At 48.4% G+C, this 17,976-nt stretch overlaps 1 protein-coding gene across 1 annotated transcript in view; it reads right to left on the bottom strand.

The window, feature by feature from the left end:
* LOC125704753 (diacylglycerol kinase theta) overlaps positions 1 to 15,406 on the bottom strand; it is a 31,657-nt gene extending 16,251 nt beyond the window's left edge. Inside the window, exons 1-2 of the mRNA XM_048970758.1 lie at positions 13,420 to 15,406; positions 9,255 to 9,334 (exon numbers count right to left, since the gene is read on the bottom strand). Of these exons, the coding sequence (XP_048826715.1) occupies positions 9,255 to 9,334; positions 13,420 to 13,642 (303 nt within the window). The 5' untranslated portion in view covers positions 13,643 to 15,406. The remainder of the gene's footprint in view (positions 1 to 9,254; positions 9,335 to 13,419) is intronic.
* Between the last annotated feature and the right edge of the window lie 2,570 nt (positions 15,407 to 17,976).

Below are 17,976 nucleotides of genomic sequence, written 5' to 3'. Positions count from 1 at the left end.
GGAGCGAGGCAGTGCCAAGGAGAAGAGACAGGTGGTGGTATAGTATTGGCGGAAAGCGGGACACCGAGTGTGAATGGGAGCAGGATGCAGAGCCTGGCTGTGGGTTTGGCAAAGGTTTAAGGGGTATGATTTTACAGGGAAGCAGTTACGGGTTCGAGCAGGTGGCGACCTCCATGCGTCCCGGTTGGCCAAAAGAGTGGAGGATCCCACCACCCACAGGAACACATGATCCGTCAAGTTGCACGGCTAACGTAGCGGTTAGCGATATGATGCGGAACTCCTGGTAAAGTGCAGTTAAATTAGTTACAGGCTAGACGTGACATATTATAGCTCAGCTCACACTGGAAATAGTCTCTTAGAAACTAGTGAAATGAAATGAAACGAACATAGGTACTTTGAAATTCTTTAGGATTTCGCTGTTCCATTTTGCTCTCCTTTGGAGACATACGCACAAATAATGGCAGGTATGAGATGCTTGAGGTCTCAGCACAGGGTCAGCCTTTCTTTCAGGGCCCTTGGAGCCCTTTACAGGGGGTCATGTGAGTATCCTGCCAAGCATGGGATTTAAAAGTGGTGACCTTCCGATCCCGGGCATAGAAGCCTAACTCGCAGAGTGCCCTCTACCTCACCAACCGGCATCACCCGAAGATGCCTGGTGCAGCGGGTTCCAGGCCCCAGGCTGGGCAGGGAGGAGACGCAGTGCACGTGTTAAACCCGCCACACTCATTAAAATCCACAATTAAATACCTGAGTCCTTACTAACGTCTGCAGGCAGCGTGACGCAATTCACACACGAGGGAGCGACGGGGATCACACCCGGCCCGGAAAGCCGGACAGCGTTCCATGGCGTTTATACAACTCGCGGACGCTGGCCGTGCCGCGGGAACCAGCGCAAGGCGCCGTCCTCCAGGGAGAACCGTGGAAAGAGGGACGAAAAAATAAAAAGAGAGAACAAAGTACCGCTCTCTCTAGCCTGAGAAATGAAGAGAAAACAAAGAACAAACAAACAAACAAACAAACAAACAAACAGGCCACGAGAGCCGATTGGGGGGGGCATCCTCCTCTTTCCGGTTATCCTTATTGCTTAGCAACCAGCAGTGAATAATAAGAACAAGGAGGTGTGGGCGGGGGTCTAGCTGCTTGTGATTTCCTGGCCAGCAAGGCATGCTTTTGAAAGGGGGGGAGAGGTATTAAAACTGAGAGAAGGCTGCAGCAGGCATTCTGGGTAACAGCGCACCGTGGGTGGTGGGTTCACACACACAAGACCTCCACTCACACTCTGAGCATCCCCACCCCCAACCCACAGCCAACCTCTGCAGTCAGGGACCGAGGAAATTAAGCTTAACAAAAATTCTCAAAAGAAAAAAACAAAACAGCTCACAGCACGGGGCACAAGATGGATTAGAATATGAATGACAGCATTCACTCCACTGAGGCTCATAGGGAGAAGTATGAGGTCATGAATACTAAGTGGATAAAGTAGCACACAAAGTCATGAAATGTACACGTGTAAAACTCTGAGAGAAAAAGTGAGACCGGAGCCGTTCTGAATAAGGAAACCAGGCACCAATAACCAAAGCGAACCGCAGAGTGCGATGTGCAGGGGCTATATTTAGCTTCCGAACACAAATTCAGCTCCCCAGTAAATTCAGAAGTATGCGACACAAAACTGCAGAGAGCGACACAGAGCTGAATTGCATCATCAGGCTCCCTGGCTGCACGCGGCCTGCCCCTCCAGGCCTGGCCACTCTCCTCGACGGCCCTGCTCTGGTTCATGGGAACAGACTGAAGCCCCTGGTTTAAGAAACATCAAGCGGTTGCAAGATTCCAGCCGCAGAACGGCAAGGCTGGGGGCATGAAGCCGGGCTGTGGAAATGACAGACCCAACCACAAGCGCTAGTGTTAACATGCAAGCAGTAATTAAGTAGAAATGACCCATTTAAATCCACACATCACATATAAAGACAGACTGAATCCTTACAAAGTCGGTAGTTTGGCTTATTTTTAGCTTTATGTCCTGGTGTTGTTAATAATGAGTGTGACGGAGGCCTAAAACAGGCAGTTAAGTCTTGACAGCGCTCTGCACCAGTGTTACCAGTGTCACCAGTGTCACCAGTGTCACCAGCTTTCGCCTCCGCACTGCCCAGCGCCGCAAGAATAACCCAGTGCTTGACACACCCAGATTCTGTCCCGCAGCCCGTTTCTGACTCGGGATGTGACACTTCCGAGCCCTGGCACCGGGTCCGGCCTCCAGGGGGGCTGAACTGGGGAAGCTGGAATAAGATGTCAATGGCTTCCTTCCTCTCCGGGGAGCGTCTGGGGGAGCGAGGGGCAGGCAGAGACCCATGGGGACAGTCTTAAGATAGGCCAGCGGAACCCCTCCCAGTACGCACACACACACACACACACAGACATATAGACACACACACACACACACACACACACACACACACAGGCAGACACACAGACATATAGACACACACACACACACACAGGCAGACACACAGACATATAGACACACACACACACACACACACACAGGCAGACAAACAGATACACACACACACACACACACAGGCAGACAAACACACACACAGGCATACACACAGACATATAGACACACACACACAGGCATATAGACACACACACACAGGCATACACACAGACATATAGACACACACACACACACAGGCATACACACAGACACACACACACACACACAGACAGGCATACACACACACAGACAGGCATACACACACACACACACACACACACATAATTGTCCTGCCTTTCACTTCCAGCAGTCCCCATAAACAATAGAGGTTCCAGCAGCCCAGCGTCCAGCTGTACTAACCTCTCAACAACCACAGTTAAATGCAGATTTTCCCGAACCCAGCAGGGTCTGACAGCCTGGGCCAAACCCCCCCCCCCCCACCTTGAGAAACTGGCCGTGCGCGGGCTGAGAGAGGAATGCCAACTGGCCAAACATCACCTTCTGCACAACGCTCTCTCATAACTGAATTCTGGAGAACCCATGTTTGCCATCACCGCCTACTGCAAAATCTGTCCATGTACAAAATCTGTCCGTGTCGATCAGGGTCTCGACATCCATCCATCCATTTTCCAAACCGCTTATCCTACTGGGTCGCGGAGGGTCTCGACAGTTTGGGCCTATGTCTGACACAACGGAAGCTACACAGTTTCAGTAACAATATGCCTTTAAATAAGAATCTCTCCATCTCAAATCAACATCCTCTGGTTTACCTGCGTGTCCACTATCCAGACCTGGCCGTTCATTAGTCTCAAACACCTGTGACGAAAAGCCTCCCCGTGGCGGGACCCCCCAACCCGAGGGGTCATCCGTCACGGGGGCATAAAGCTGTGACAGCCTTTCGACTGCCCAGCGGTGCAGCTCGAGCGGGGATCAGGGAAAAGGAGCATCACTGTCACACCTACCCGGTGTAGCATGCAGGGATCCTACACAAGGTCACTAGGCAGGACCTGAGAAAATCATCAAGTCAAAAGATGGAACTGCAGGACATTTCAGGGTGAGACGACGCCACCTGCACAGATCCGATGACACTTCACTGGAGTACAGGGAGGGAGAACTACGACTTTAAAAATAACGTGTGATTCACCTTCACTACAACCTCGCGGGCAGGCTGACATAAACGAACGCCGAGTCACATCCTGTTGTTGTGCAAGATGTTCAAAGGCACATCGGGACTCGCTTAGGGTTCCTCCGAAGGGCCGGGTGACGTGGAGTCGCATGAGGCCGCCGGGAGCCCCGCACTGCAGAGAGGCCGGGCGCCCCCCTCACTCAGACGCCACCTCCCAATCCATGCCGGCTCCTCCCCACCCATTTTTTCGCAACATCTGCCTCCACAGCATGAAAGGCTCCGACGATTCGAACAGTCGAGAATGATACTTAAAATAAAATAAAAAAACATTTTCTGTGGCGTAAACGAACGTGCAGCAACAGCAGGAGCCGAGATAATTCTACTGTTATTTTCACCACAGTAAAGTTGCTGTGTAATACCGGGGTTGAACCATAACAGTAAACATAACAGCTTAAAGCTGATTGGTCCCTGCAGTGCCCCCCCCTCCCCCCCCAATCCCCATCACTCACCAATTCAAGACATATCATTGGCTGATGATAAGGTTGATCCCTCAGTATGAATTATGGCCCCTCTTATGCCCCCTACCTTAAAAACCCTAGAAAACTGACTATGGGTCAGTGAGGTAACTACATCGTCGCCATAGCTTAAAAGCAAAGAGGCATGAGACCAAAAGCAGAACCTTCCAGGAACTACAATGGATGCAAAACAAGGGAAACCAACGGACAGCCAGTGTCAAGCAAGCATCGAGACACCAAGGCTCTCAAATTGCATTTTTTTTTTGGTGATAGGGGTTGGTTAAGGAAGAACTGATGGGAGTTCTGGTGACAGAAGCAATGAGGGCGGGAATAAGGGACCAATCACAGGTCTGAGGGGAACGGAGCACGCCGACCATTTGAGGAGGAGCGAGACCTGGTGGAGAGGGCTGGTATTCCTGGAACGTGCAGTAGCATTCATATCATGCCTCGATTTACATATTTCCAAGGTAATCAGCCCCCCCCCCCCTTGATGCCGCCAGTCTAAAATGAGATCAGCACGAGACAAAAATTTCAAACTTTAAAGAACTATAGCCATTTACAAGCACAGGCAGAAGCACTAATGTGTTTAGTTGGTGTCCTTCAATTCGCATAAGCTTTAAGTAAGTTAAATATTTAAATACAAAACCCCATCCAAGACTGAACTATGCAAAATTTTCCAGAAGAGATGCACAAAAAAGTCCAGCCACACAGCTTGCAAGATCAGTCAACGGTGAAAATACCTAATGTAGTGTTTTGAAAAACAAGGCCTTTCATTTTCCATTTCCAGTGTCACCATATCTGTGGAAGGCTTCCCTCTCGCCTTGCTCAGTGGCCGCTCGACCTTGAGCGACAGCCCAGGCCTGCCCCTCGCTACGCGACCCACTTCCTGTCCAGAAAGGAGACACTTCCTCTGCAGCTCCCACTGACCCAGGAGACTTCCTACAGCCGGGCGAAGGATTCCCACAGGAAAAGCCCTCATTTCCTTCCGCGATCGTCCTCACTGGTCCTCGAGGTAAGTGGCTTCTGCCATTTGCTCCCTCCTCTCCATTACGGGACTAGTTCCCCGGCGTTGTAGCCCCTCGCTAAAAACTAAAAGACACATTCGTGGGCACGGTTCTGTGGAACAGTTTTTAAATAATTCATGTAGATCAGCTCTCATTGGATAGCCACAGTCAATAAACTGAGGGAGAACTGAAAAAGCCCCAACGCTATACAGCAAGAGCAAGGGGAAACAAGGCCGTTTGTGGATGCGGGGCTGTCCTGGCAGCATGCAGAATAAGGGAAGTACTGTCCCGTTTTCCTTTCTACTTAAGACAAAATTGCCTGAAGAATGAGAACAGTGGACAGGAAGGACAACTTCCCCAAAGCTGCACATTGCTCTTCTTCTGGGACAGACCGATATAAATGAACCCCAATGATACCTTCCTGCTCCACGGCAGGCCAGCAAGCCGAAGAGTCGATAGCAGGCAGCCACATCCATTAAGTCCACGTAAAAGATGCGCCAATCAATACCGCAACAACAGGAGCTAGAATTAAGATTTCGCCAGACAATATTTCGTTGAAGCAGCGTCGTTGGCAGTGGCAGAATAAAAGGTCTGGATGTCTAATAACGGCCTGTTTGCTGGGAGGACCCGACCACCAATATATCCGAATTAGCTACACGATGCCGAACCCCCATCCCCCACACACAAGCCCCACGGCCACCCCCGCACTCCAGTCCTGACAGAGCTTACACTCTTACAGCCCCCCAAGGATGCCCGTGCTGAGTGTTACTGGAATTACATCTCCATTTATCGCAGTCCCAGGGTGGGCTGTCCCAGAAAATGAAAAGCAGAGAAAGAAAGCATGAGAGACCGCACAAGACAAGGCTTTTAGAGTACAGGATGGGAGCAATCAGGAGGGCAGCTACCGGTCTCTCCGGCCGCTATTCCACACGTCGTCAATAAATTCTGGCAGGCTGAACGGCGGGCGTCTGGTCACCGGCCCACCACCCCTGGGCGTCGTGTCAGGAATCTCCAGGAGGACGCCCCTAGTATATCTGAGCTTCGTGATTTTCAATACTGTTCCACTTAGTGGTGAGGAGGTGGTGTGTGGCTCAGGGTTTAGGCCTCTGTGCCAGAAGGTCGCTGGTTCAAGGCCCAGCCTCAGCAGAATAATCGACATGCCCAATGGACTAAAACACATTTCCATTGAGCAAGGCCCTTATCCCCCAAAAATGCTCCAAAGGAACTGAATAAAAGGCCTGAACTTTCACTCTCTACTGTATATATGTGTTTGTGCGTATGTCTCTAAGAAGAGCATGTGGGATATGCAAGAAGATGCATTCCCATGTACATGTACCTATAGGGTTACTTGTACAATTGACAAATAAAGGATCATTTCCATTTCAAGAGATATAGATGCTTGCAGCACCGCTGCCATCAAATACAATCATATCAGCCACAGTGAGGGAAGGATAGCGCCGAGATCCCCATCACATTACGGTCTTACGAGAGAGGGCCGAGAATGATCGTACACCAGACAGTGCTGGATGGTCTCTCCTGGGTGGGTGTGCGTGACTAGCGGGACCACGGGAAGACACGCCTACTGCGTGGGCTTCGGGGAATGTGTCAGCTGGTAAATAAAGGTCAGCTCCCGTCACAGCTTCTCACTCCCTCAATTACCCAGAAGCCTCCAGGCTGAGATGGCTCCATTCTGCAAACCCACATGCGCCTTTCCAGCATGAAGCAGAGCGGACAAGCTCGTGATCCTTCTGCGAAGACTGCATGCACTGGTACTTCTAAGCAGCTATTTGGCTAAACTGCAGTTAGCATACAACTCGAATTGTCAAGTTTATCTTTAAAAATGTTTTATGGGGGGGGGGAGCATGATCGCAACTCAGCAAACTGTCAGATACCACTGTGAGGGCGGGCGAGCGTGAGTGTGATCCCTCAGTATGAATTCACTGTGTGAGTGAATTACAGTGACCGCATCAGCTCCACTGGGTCTGAGCTCTGCCAGCGACCATCACAGAGGCAGGTGAAGATGGAAAAGGCCCTCAGCGAGGACACCTGGGGTCTGTACCCCCAACTTGGCCACCCTTCATTAACAGACAGGTGTGTGCACATGCCTGACAACATCACCTTCTTACAGATGGCAATAGAAGAAATTTTAAAAGTACTCTGTTTAATGTACTAGGATGTGTTTAAATACACCTGGATCCTAGCAATGTCATTTTGTTGTAAATATAGCACACTCATTTCGTTTTAATAAATATTGGGGTATTCATAAAGCAAAAAAAGAACTTCATAAATTTCTCATAAACCCGTCTACAAGTGATTAAAACAGTAAGGATGAAAATGATTACGACTGTCTGAGAACTTGCAGCGCTCATGCAAAAAACAGCAGATGTAAACTTTACACTGAATTTAAACATAAATTAGATCATCTATAAAAGGAATACTTGAAATTGCAAAGCTTGCTAAGTTTTTTTTTTCCGATGACAGAGTAAAAATATTTTTGTGAAACTATAACTCCCTGGACTTTAATATCCATACAGAACTGAAAGTCAGAAAGACCCTTAATTTTAATGAAGCTGACTATCGATGTAAGAACTGCATGTGAATAGCACGCGACGTTGGTATTAATATCGGACATCATCCAGCCCTATAATAAACTACAGCCATTTTTCAAATTCAGTACAAAACACGCCACCCCGCATAATGAACCCAGAACCAGTTCTTAGGCCAGTGGGAAACCAACACTTTGAAATAGCACTTTTGGTTCTTTGCTGAAGTACCAAAATAACAGTACATGGTGTGGTGGAAAAGCACCTTTGGTGTAGCAACCAGATACTATTGGAGAGTCCGCATCTTAAACGTTAGCGCTGTGGCATTCACTACGCATCATAAGGTGTGTCATGTTGCTGTAATACACCCAGTAATATCACGCCACCTTGAGTGGGAGGAAGCAATACATAGGACCTGTACATCATTCATAAATTACCTTGACACTCTAATACTGTTTGATGTGCTTATCTCACATACTGATATCACTAGAAAAAAAGGCTTTACTTTCAAAATACTACCAGGCTGACTCAGATCACACATCCTACTCGACCGATAAGAGCACTCTCCACGTTGTTTCGCTGACATTAACACGTGCGTCCGACTTCCTCCTTGGCAGTCATCTCTGCCGAGTTTCACCAGCGTCTCTAGCCCACGCTTGAATTTTCATATTTGAACAAGCGGGGAGGATAAAAATAACAACAGAGCAGAAGGTCATTCTTAGAAATACAAGGATCCAGGTGACATTGCGACGCCCTTTGCGTGCAGAATTTTCTGCCAGACTGCTTTCTGCTCAGAAGTATTTTTGGAGTTCCCATGTTAGTGCTTTTCCAGTCGCATTACTAAATTTTATTGCTTCTTCGAGGAAGAAAGTTGACTTTGGATGTAAGGCGTCAGCATTCTGATTTATAGCTCTTGGACAGAAGCCCAAAATGGGACACTTTAGGCTTGCAGCCACCTCGACCTTCACGTCACGGCCTGTTAATCGGGGCCACAGGCCTCCCCCTCTCTGTCTGTCCAATCAAACGCAGCTGGTCGTCAAGAGCACCTGCTTGACAGCAGGTTTGCAGGCCGAAGCATGAATGCAGTTTGGATGGACCAGCTGAAGCTCGACAGGCTGGCTCCACACACCCTGCTTTCATGAAACGGGGATCCTGGCAGTCCCAGGCGTTAACTTATTTACCATCTGTACCCTAGCTGTAGGTAAATGTACCTTTTAAGGTATAGAAATGGACTCTGAGGAATATTTTTGTACCACTGGGGGCACATTAATGTTGTTTGTACCTTGGCAATGTTCCTCAGAGTCCATTTCTGTACCTAAAATTAGACTGAAAGGTACATTTACCTATAGCTAGGGTACAAATGGCAGACTCTTGAGGGTGCAGCCCCAGTGACAAGCAAAGGTACAAATGAGTACCTGTTCTTCTGACAGTGCACAGCTCAACTAGAAGAAGCTTCCAGGGGGTCAGAGTAAGGTCACCAGGCAAGACTGAAACACCGTAAGACAAATGTTTTTTAGAATTGTCAGCAAACAGGGTGGGGCTCACGGACCCAATGGCGAATGCAGTACTCACCCGCACCAGAGAGGGCGCCATGCAGGAACATGCAGCCTTCACCAGCTTTAGGCACTTCTCATGGGACATGAAGTTGCACACTGTGGGAGGGGAGAGAGGGGCAAACTAAGGTACTTCAAGCTTGACACATATCACTATCATAGCTGTAACAAAAAAAGGCATGGGGTTAAAACAGGGACATTGAAAGACTGCTTCTGCCAAGTCTGGGATTTGAACTGGCAACCTTCCGGTTACAGGCACAGTGCCCTAACCCGCTGAGCCACACACACCGCCCCCACAATCTGGGAAACACGGATGGTAGGTTTGGCCTATATACACATTCCGGCGACAGTGAACGTCTGTTCGTTAACATGCTATCAGTCCAAAAAATCAAGGCTTCAACCTGGCAAACCTGTACCCAACTGAGCGGCAGCCCCCCCCAAAGCCTATATGAAGAGCAGGGGCGGCTGGATTTCAGAGGAAGCATGTGAGAAAGTCAGGGGGGGAGCAATTATTCCTGCAAGGGGGGCCGAGTTATTCCTGTTATTCCAGCCCTTGATCCCTGTGGGTCTGGTTATGTGGCTCACTGGAGGGACCCCAAAGCCCAGAGGGGGGTCCTTGCCATGCCCCAGAAAGCAGTCTTTTTCTCACAGATTTAATTACACCTTCCATCACCTTCTCAGAAAAGCTCACAGCTAACAGGACTGTGCGGAGAAGGTTGGGGGCGGCAGGGGATGGTGATATACTGAATGAGCCAACGCTGCACATGAAGGAAACCTCCCAAGCGTGGAACACCAAGCGGACGTCCCACAGAAGCCGAGTTACGGTTTTCGTACCCATCAGACGTGCCGATGAGGAAACGCGATAACATGGTAATAAATGCAGCATTAGGAGTTTCAGTCACACTCTCTACTGCTGATGGGGAGCCGTAGGGGTTCCTCAAAAGATCAACCATCTTCCTAGTTATCAAAGGCCCTTCCTGGGGTTGCCGCTTCCTTAGATTGGCGTTTCCTTTGATTAAAAACAAAGGTTGAATCTGATTCAAGGCAGGACACGGAGTTTCTCTCTGTAAAGGACGGAGACTGATCTCTCTCGACGGCAGGGGCCCTTAATCGGACTTGTCGCTCAGCACGACAAACGGCCTTCTGGGTAATTAATGCTGAGCCACCACTGATGAGCAAATGGGGGGAAAGTCACAGGGTCGCAGAAGCGTCACCGAGCCCAAAGCAGGGCAGGCACCAATTTTGTGCAAACTGGCCACGCCCACTTTGTGTCAGGCAGTGAAAATGTGTTTATTACCCAGGTCTTAGGCCTCCATAAGCCCATAAAGCATGCAGACCACACACTGCTTATACGCTATGGTTCAAGATGCCTCGCAAAGTTACAGCGGAGCCCCAGCCTGTGCTGTGTAACCAAGAGACAGACCCTGTTCACAATACTCAAAGAACCCCCCACCCCCACCCCCGGCTTTGGCATCCCCTCCATTCGGCGAACGAACCGTTGCCATGACAACCGCAGGAGTCAATCACGACTCAGCTGCAGAGCGTTACACAACAGCAGCTCCATCGGCGTCTGCCTAGCAACACCGTCATGGTGACCGGGCATCCCTCGCTGGGGCTCCGCCTCCTCGGCAGTCCGCGGCGAAGCTCAGAAGCCACGGCGAGCCACTCTGTGCCGCGCTCCAACGCCATCCATTTCCTTAGCCTCGCTCGGCTCCCGGGCCGAAACTTGCCACGCTCAACTCCGCCATTAAGACTTTAAGGGGCCACTTCTGCATTTCGTCTGAGGGCTTTAGATTTCCAGAATTAACGTACCACCATGTGTGAAGGTGCGGATGCGGAGCAACACAACCCAGCTCCAAGCCGCACAGGTGCACGAACATGCCAGTGAGGTCCCTCCAGTGAGGCCACCCACCTCACCTGACAGAACTGACCTCAAGCCTCTCATTGGACACACCTATACATCTACATCCAGCCTCCGCAGTCGGCCAAGAGCGGCTCGAACTTTAATCTAAGTGGCAGAGGAATCAGGGTGTAGAACATTTCAGATGTCTCACCCACAAGGCCATCACTGAAGCCAGCACCGTCGTTTGCTGACAAATGATAACCTCAGCAATGTGGCCCAGATGGAGGCCACGATATTATCCAGCTGGCCATAAAGAGGAAGAGGTAGCCTTTGTGTGGTCCCCCGGGGCCCATGGCGCGAGGAAGAGAGCCGCAGTTTTGGATTACCATAGCGGGTCAGCAACGGGTCTGGGTAACACTGACACTGCAAAAGCGGTCCTCAACCCCCCCCCCCCAGCCTAGCCAAGAAAGCATCGGACAGAGACACTGAGACTCTCCCGGCCTCGTGACGAGCTAAATGAGATTAACGCCTCCCACTGTCAGGCGGCTGTCAGGGATGCACGGCTCCAGATCCCTTGGAGGTGCCCCCCCCCCCCCCCCACTACATCGAGGCTGCAGATCGTCTCCCGCCCCACAGCGGGATGAAAGCAGGGCACGGTGAAATACGCAGGGAACAGATGCCAGCAGCTCATCATTCGGGGATGGCTGAAGCCGAGGTCATTTAGCCGGAGCTGGTGTTTGTCACAGCCATAATGACCCAGCAGACTGAAAACTTGATTACATCAATGTTCGACTTCTATAGACTGGAGCCTTTTGTTAAAACATCCCATCAGTCAGACGACTAACATCAGCACAGGCCTCTAAGTACTCACCATTAGATACTTTCTTTAACAACAGATATGGCCATGATTTTTTAAGCCAAAGATATTTCAAGCCACACCATTATATGTTGTGACAGACCGCACAGTTCCTGACTGCGAACCATATGCTTCTTCATGATATAATTATGCTAAATGGGGTAGAAACTGATCTCCCCAAGAGTCCAAAGAATGGATAAAAGGTAAGCCGGTGTCTAAATAACGCTGCGTGCTGCCCTTGTGTGCATGCTTACTGCGGGTGAGGAAGGATAAGGCAGGCGTGACCGTGAGTGGGCTGACAGTCTGTAACATGGTGCTGATGTGTCCAGAGATGGAGCGTGAAGCAGAACAGTGCTACCCGTCTGACACTGCAAAAACCACTGTGCCATCCCACATCTCCCAGTCCCTTAACTGCCACACGGGACTCCATCCAGTGCATCAGACTGTCTACAGCCCAGCGCTCTGTAACACCTGCAAACATGTCAGCTACTAGAATGTACTAGAATGTACTAGATATGACACCATCTTTGTTAATGCTAACACAACCAAACCCCTTATGGAGCCGGAAATCCAAACTGTACGAAGCTCCTTCTCCTCTGTCAATCAAAACAAACGGACTCCTTTTGTCAATGAGTAAGAAGAGAGGGTGTGGACCTTCTCTGATGCCTCACAGCTGTGATCATTGCACATACTATGATTCTGCCCTGTCTGAATACACAGGGTCACACCTGGGAAGATGGGGCTGTGGATGAAGGCATGTGAGGGGGGTAAGAATATCTCTGGAGGTCCATGCTTCCAGGATTGACCCACCGGAGACTGGTCTCACTACATGACAGTCTTACACATTCCAGGCTTCCTGAAAGGCTGATTTCTTCACTGGTTCAACCCTATTGGTAGGCTTAGCATGCCACTTGGGTGAGGCTGGCAAATTTCAGCCAGGTTTCCTACTAAGATTAACTCCTAATGAAAAGAAAGCCGTGGCAATTACCCGCTTAGAAAAGAACCGGAGGACAACCCACACTAAACTCCTAGGCACACTCGTGACGCAAGTGCAAAGCACTTTTCGTCGATAACTCCCATCATGCTGCAACACCCTGTCTTGCGTTTAGTCAACGTGAGAGTCGCAGTTATGAGGAAACTGCAAATCATGAATATTACAGCAGCTTATCTCACAACCATCGCGGCAAGAAAGGGGCCCGACACATCTGCAAATCCCCGCAAGCAGATCCATATTTATTCAAGTCACAAAATGTGGGAATAGGAAAAACTGATCTATATAGGCTATACCACACTTACTTAAAGAAATATCGATTTATTTTTAAAAATAGATAAAGGGGAAAACAAGAGATATCCGAGACAAATCTTTTTCGGAACCTTCCGTATCTGTTTAAACCCACTGTTTGGTATAATGTATACATACTGCATACAGTTTACTAGTAACTGTAACAGTTAACTGTTTATCAACATTTAACAAAGAAAAGTCACCTTCGCACAGGAAGCCGACCAGCCCCCATATGAAGTCGCTGCAGTGGTGGCAGAAGGTGGGCTTGGTCAGGGTCACCCTCCTGAAGCTGTGTCCCGGTCCGGCCAGCCGGCACCGCGCTCGGGCTCCCGGGGACTGCTGCGCCTTCCTGCGCCCCGGCAGCGGGCTGGAGCCTGGGCTGCCGCCGCCGCCGTCCCCGTGTTTCTGCCGGCTGTTCTCCGCCATGCCGCGCCGGAAAAAAACAATGTATACACACACAACGCCTAGTCGCCGCCGAAACTTATTCGTCTAGATACGAATTGTTGTCTCTGTTCATGTATGAGTTCAATGTGATGTAAATAAGTGTCAGTGTGCGCTCAGCGCCGCACACCGGTTATCTTCGCCGATGCCTTGCGTTTCCTGACGGCTAGGCTAGGCTATTCTAAGACCGTGTTTCCTAGTGGCTGTCTAGGCTAGGCTAGGCTAAGCTAACAGTCCTCTGCGGCTCATGACCGCGAGCGAGCCGAGGTTCGGCGCGCCGGCAAGCCGCGAACGCCGGAGCCCTTCGTTGGCAGTGAGTACCCGTCCGGAGTCCTGCGCCTTTAGGGTCCGCAACACGAGAAACCGGATCGCCTCTCGATGCGGCCGGTTAATGAGAGCGGTTCCGTCGGGGTTAAGTCGAAGGACTGCCGCCGCTGGCAGCCGCTGTCGGAGCGCAGTCAACGATCGAGGGGAGGAGATCGCGGGGGGTTTCGGCGTGCTGGGGATGGTCTTCTCAACTGGGGCAAAGTCATGAAACGCCGGATCCTCTTCAAAAGTAAAAGGAAGGGTGGATTAGAAAGATAACAAGAAATAAATACATTGAAATAGTTTAGGTCCAGGCTGGTTACGGTAAAAAATGAAGAGCGGAATGTCGTGCAGGAGCGATGACAGTCACATTACTCCCGGCTCGTCTGGCTGCTGTTCGCCGGCGGGCATGGAGTTAAAAAACAAAGCAAAACTAAACAAAAAGATGATTCCCCTGCTTTTCTCCTTGGAAAACATCAACTATACGAAAAGCACATATTATCTCCTGAACATCGGAATTACCTTCCAGTCGTTTATATTTTTATCATCGTAATTATTTGTTTATTTGGGAGTGGGGTCTAGTTGCTCTGCTCCACTGCAGATGCTGTTGAAGCCTTTTCGTGAGCCAGACGCACAGCAGCTTCCGCCCCCAACCCGCCTTTAGGTCGGTCTCGCCTTGATCACCGTTTCTCCAACCAGTCCACGTCTCAAGACTAAAAGTACGATTCTGGATTGATCAAAGCTATGTGCATTGCTGCTTTTCCGCTTCGCTACCTGCCAGTCACTGTACCACTTTCCCCTTCCATCCATCCTCCCCGTCCTCCTCCCTTCCCGGACCTGCGTAAGAAAATCATATACAGGGATTCCAGTTCAAACACACGCCCAATACATTGATAGTGAAGGCGCTTTCAAACACCCACTTGTAACCCAAGACATTTGAAAAAGCAGAGACATTTTCCCCCTTAACAACAGAGTCTCTTTTTGTTATTCAAGGTGATAAAAGGGAAGTCCGGTGGTATTGGGAGGTTGAGCCAGTAAAAGGTGGACTTCGCAGCACCGCTGGCCGCATTTGGGAAAACTGCGCAATTCGATACGCTGTGGCTGGGAGTTTAATGGAAAGCATTTCCCGATTGCTGTCGTCTGCGGATTTATGATTTTCCTTGCGTCCTTACATGGCTTTACCACACCAGACTTGTGCATTTTTTCAACATAACATAAAGTCCATGCTTAGTTTAAGTGGCACAAACAGCCATTTCAAAACAAAAAGTAAATAAAAATGCTAACATATGGTTTTCTTTCTTAACGTTACTAATGCGTCGATTATTGTAACATTTACTCGTTATTTTCCTATATAGCTCAGACACAAACTGTCACTTTTAATATTTATTCAAACCCCGAAATAAATCGCATGACCAAAGTAGAATCACATTCACGACGTTCAATGCGGACTGTGGGGTCAAAGGCCACGGCGTTTTACTGCGAAAGGAATCTGCTTGGGTTGAGAGTCTAAAAATAGCCCAGCATCCCGTACAGTCCTACTGCTGCCTGGGGTGGGGTATTAATGACGTCAGTATAACCAAAAACCACGTCATTAAAACCACCTTTCAACACGATATCTCAAAAGAACTCTATAAACTTGCTAGAACTTTTAGTTCCGGACATCTCTATTCATCTGTCTTATAAAGGTCACTTCCCGTTGTAACTTGCTTTAAAAAGTTTGTACTGTAATCGGATCGAGCTTGTATTTAACCCTGTCTGTGCCATTTTAGAATGAAAAGTGTCCAGCCCTTAACAAATCAAACATCCGGAGTAAGATAACAGGTCATATCACAATTCACAATCAGAAAAGGTCATTTATAAGATTCATGGGACTGGAGTGTAAAATGTGATATATGTTAGACAGCTTGTCCACCAGTTCATTTTCCAGCCAGTTCATTCCACCGTCTTGCTTGGAATTTCTAGATGTTTTAATGTCACAGGGCGTGAAATATAACATTTAACTTCACTTTCCTGCATAAATAAACTTTACGTTGTCTGTCCTTCATGCTCAAGTATTTTTATGTTACTTTTTTAAATGGTGGAGCGAGAAAGTCCCGGAATATTAGTTCGTTTAGGACACTAGAGGTTTTAAACATAAAACATTTTGTTCTGTCGTTTGATTTGGATATTAATACAAAAGCACAGTGCTACCATCGTTTATGCTTTCTCGAGATAAATTTTTGTAAACTTATAAATCAGCTTCAGTAACTAATGTAACAATTTACCCAAGAATTCCAGTTAAATCCCCCATTGCTGTCTGGCTCCATCTAGTGGCGGTATCAATACCACGCCGTAGAGGTAATGACAGTGAATGACGATGCTCTGTTTTTAAACGGTTCATAAATTTACAAACCAATTGACAAGCTTTTCTAATTAAAATGAACTCTGCATCTGAACACTGCAGCTATCCGATTTAAAGAGCTAATAAAACTGAGTGACCAGAGTTCTACAGTAAAATAAACCTACGGAAGATCAAACGGCAGGCTATGCTGTTCGCAGCGAGCCGCTTATCAGGGGCTGATTACCCGAATCAATAAGCCAGTGGCAGCCAACCATTACAAAGACACCCCCCTCACACACACACACACACACACACACACACACACACACACACATTCCTGAAGGGAGTAATCCTGTAATTGATTGAAAGGGCATTTACAACCCCTTTCCCTTATCCAAATCCTTAACAACCCCGTTCAATTGAAAAACGACACATCAGTGCTGGTTATGATGTTCACTATTTTTCACCATTTTTGCATTGTGGATTCTTAAGTTGAATTATAGTATATTTATATAGCAAAGGTCTTAGGCTAGCCTAGGGCCACAGGGAAAGGTAACAGTATTCAACTGGACTCCTCTCCCGCAATGTTTCTGTTCAGATTAAATCTATTTTGCGCGGTGTAATTTCACCTCTGTCTATTTTCATGTGTTCTCCCAACGTCAGATGCACTTACAGATCTTCACCCAGGGAAAATCCCAATGCCTGCTTCCAGTTTCCTGTTGCACGGTGTACAGGGAAGGTCACCACCAGCAAGTTCAAGGAACCACAAGGCATTCTGGGAGCACAGCATATTAATACCGGCATCCACATCCACAGAGGCAGCCTGGGATAAACTGCAGGCTGGCAGTCACCCTGCTCAGGATAAGTGGTTAGAAAATGATGGACAGGTGTCAAACATCAATGACTGACCCCCCCCCCCACAGTGCTTTTCAACACGCTCTTCAGGGAGCCCCAGACACTCCACATTTTTGCTCCATCTGAGCTCCCAGTCTACATTTTTTCCCAGTGGGGAGCTGGGAGAGAGGAAAAACACAAAGTGTCAGGGGGTCCCCTAGGATCAAACGAGAAACACTTATTTAGTGTTAGTAATTCTTATCTGAAGTGATTATTGCGAACTTTAGTGCTTTTAAATGGTTGTGGAATAATGGTTTTGTTGGTGTTTAAGCAGAAAATACTAGCTAAACCTATAACCCTACAAACCAGGACACCTGTGAAAAGTGATTCCTTTTAAAAATCAAAGCAGTGGAAGTCTATTGGAAGTCAAACTTTCCCATCAAGTGTAGAAAACATTTAATTCTAGTAAACAGAATGAAAGTATCTGAGACCAGATCTATCCATGGCAGGAAAAGCCAAATTAAGCTAAAACAAATGCAATGTGTTTGATATCGAAAATGCACTCAACGCGCTCAACCCTGTTAAGGTCCCTGTCTTAGCTGCAGTTCATTCAATTATATTTCCAATATTCTATTATTAACACTGAAAGGAAACTATTATACATCAATTGGCTGAGAGTCAAGCAGACTAGAAATGTTACTATGTACAAGAAATCAATACAGACGAAATGTCGCCATGCAGAAGGAAAAAGGTCCTAACCAGGCTCCAGAAGAATCTGCCGTCTGCTGTTAAGTGGGTGAGTTTCCTGGCCAGATATTCAGTGCTGGTCATTTAGGTCACGGATACCGGAACTCTTTCT

The sequence above is a fragment of the Brienomyrus brachyistius genome, chromosome 12, assembly GCF_023856365.1.
Source record: "Brienomyrus brachyistius isolate T26 chromosome 12, BBRACH_0.4, whole genome shotgun sequence".
Lineage (NCBI taxonomy): Eukaryota > Metazoa > Chordata > Actinopteri > Osteoglossiformes > Mormyridae > Brienomyrus > Brienomyrus brachyistius.
Note: the sequence above shows the minus strand (reverse complement) of the source record. Positions and strands in the feature narration are given on the sequence as shown.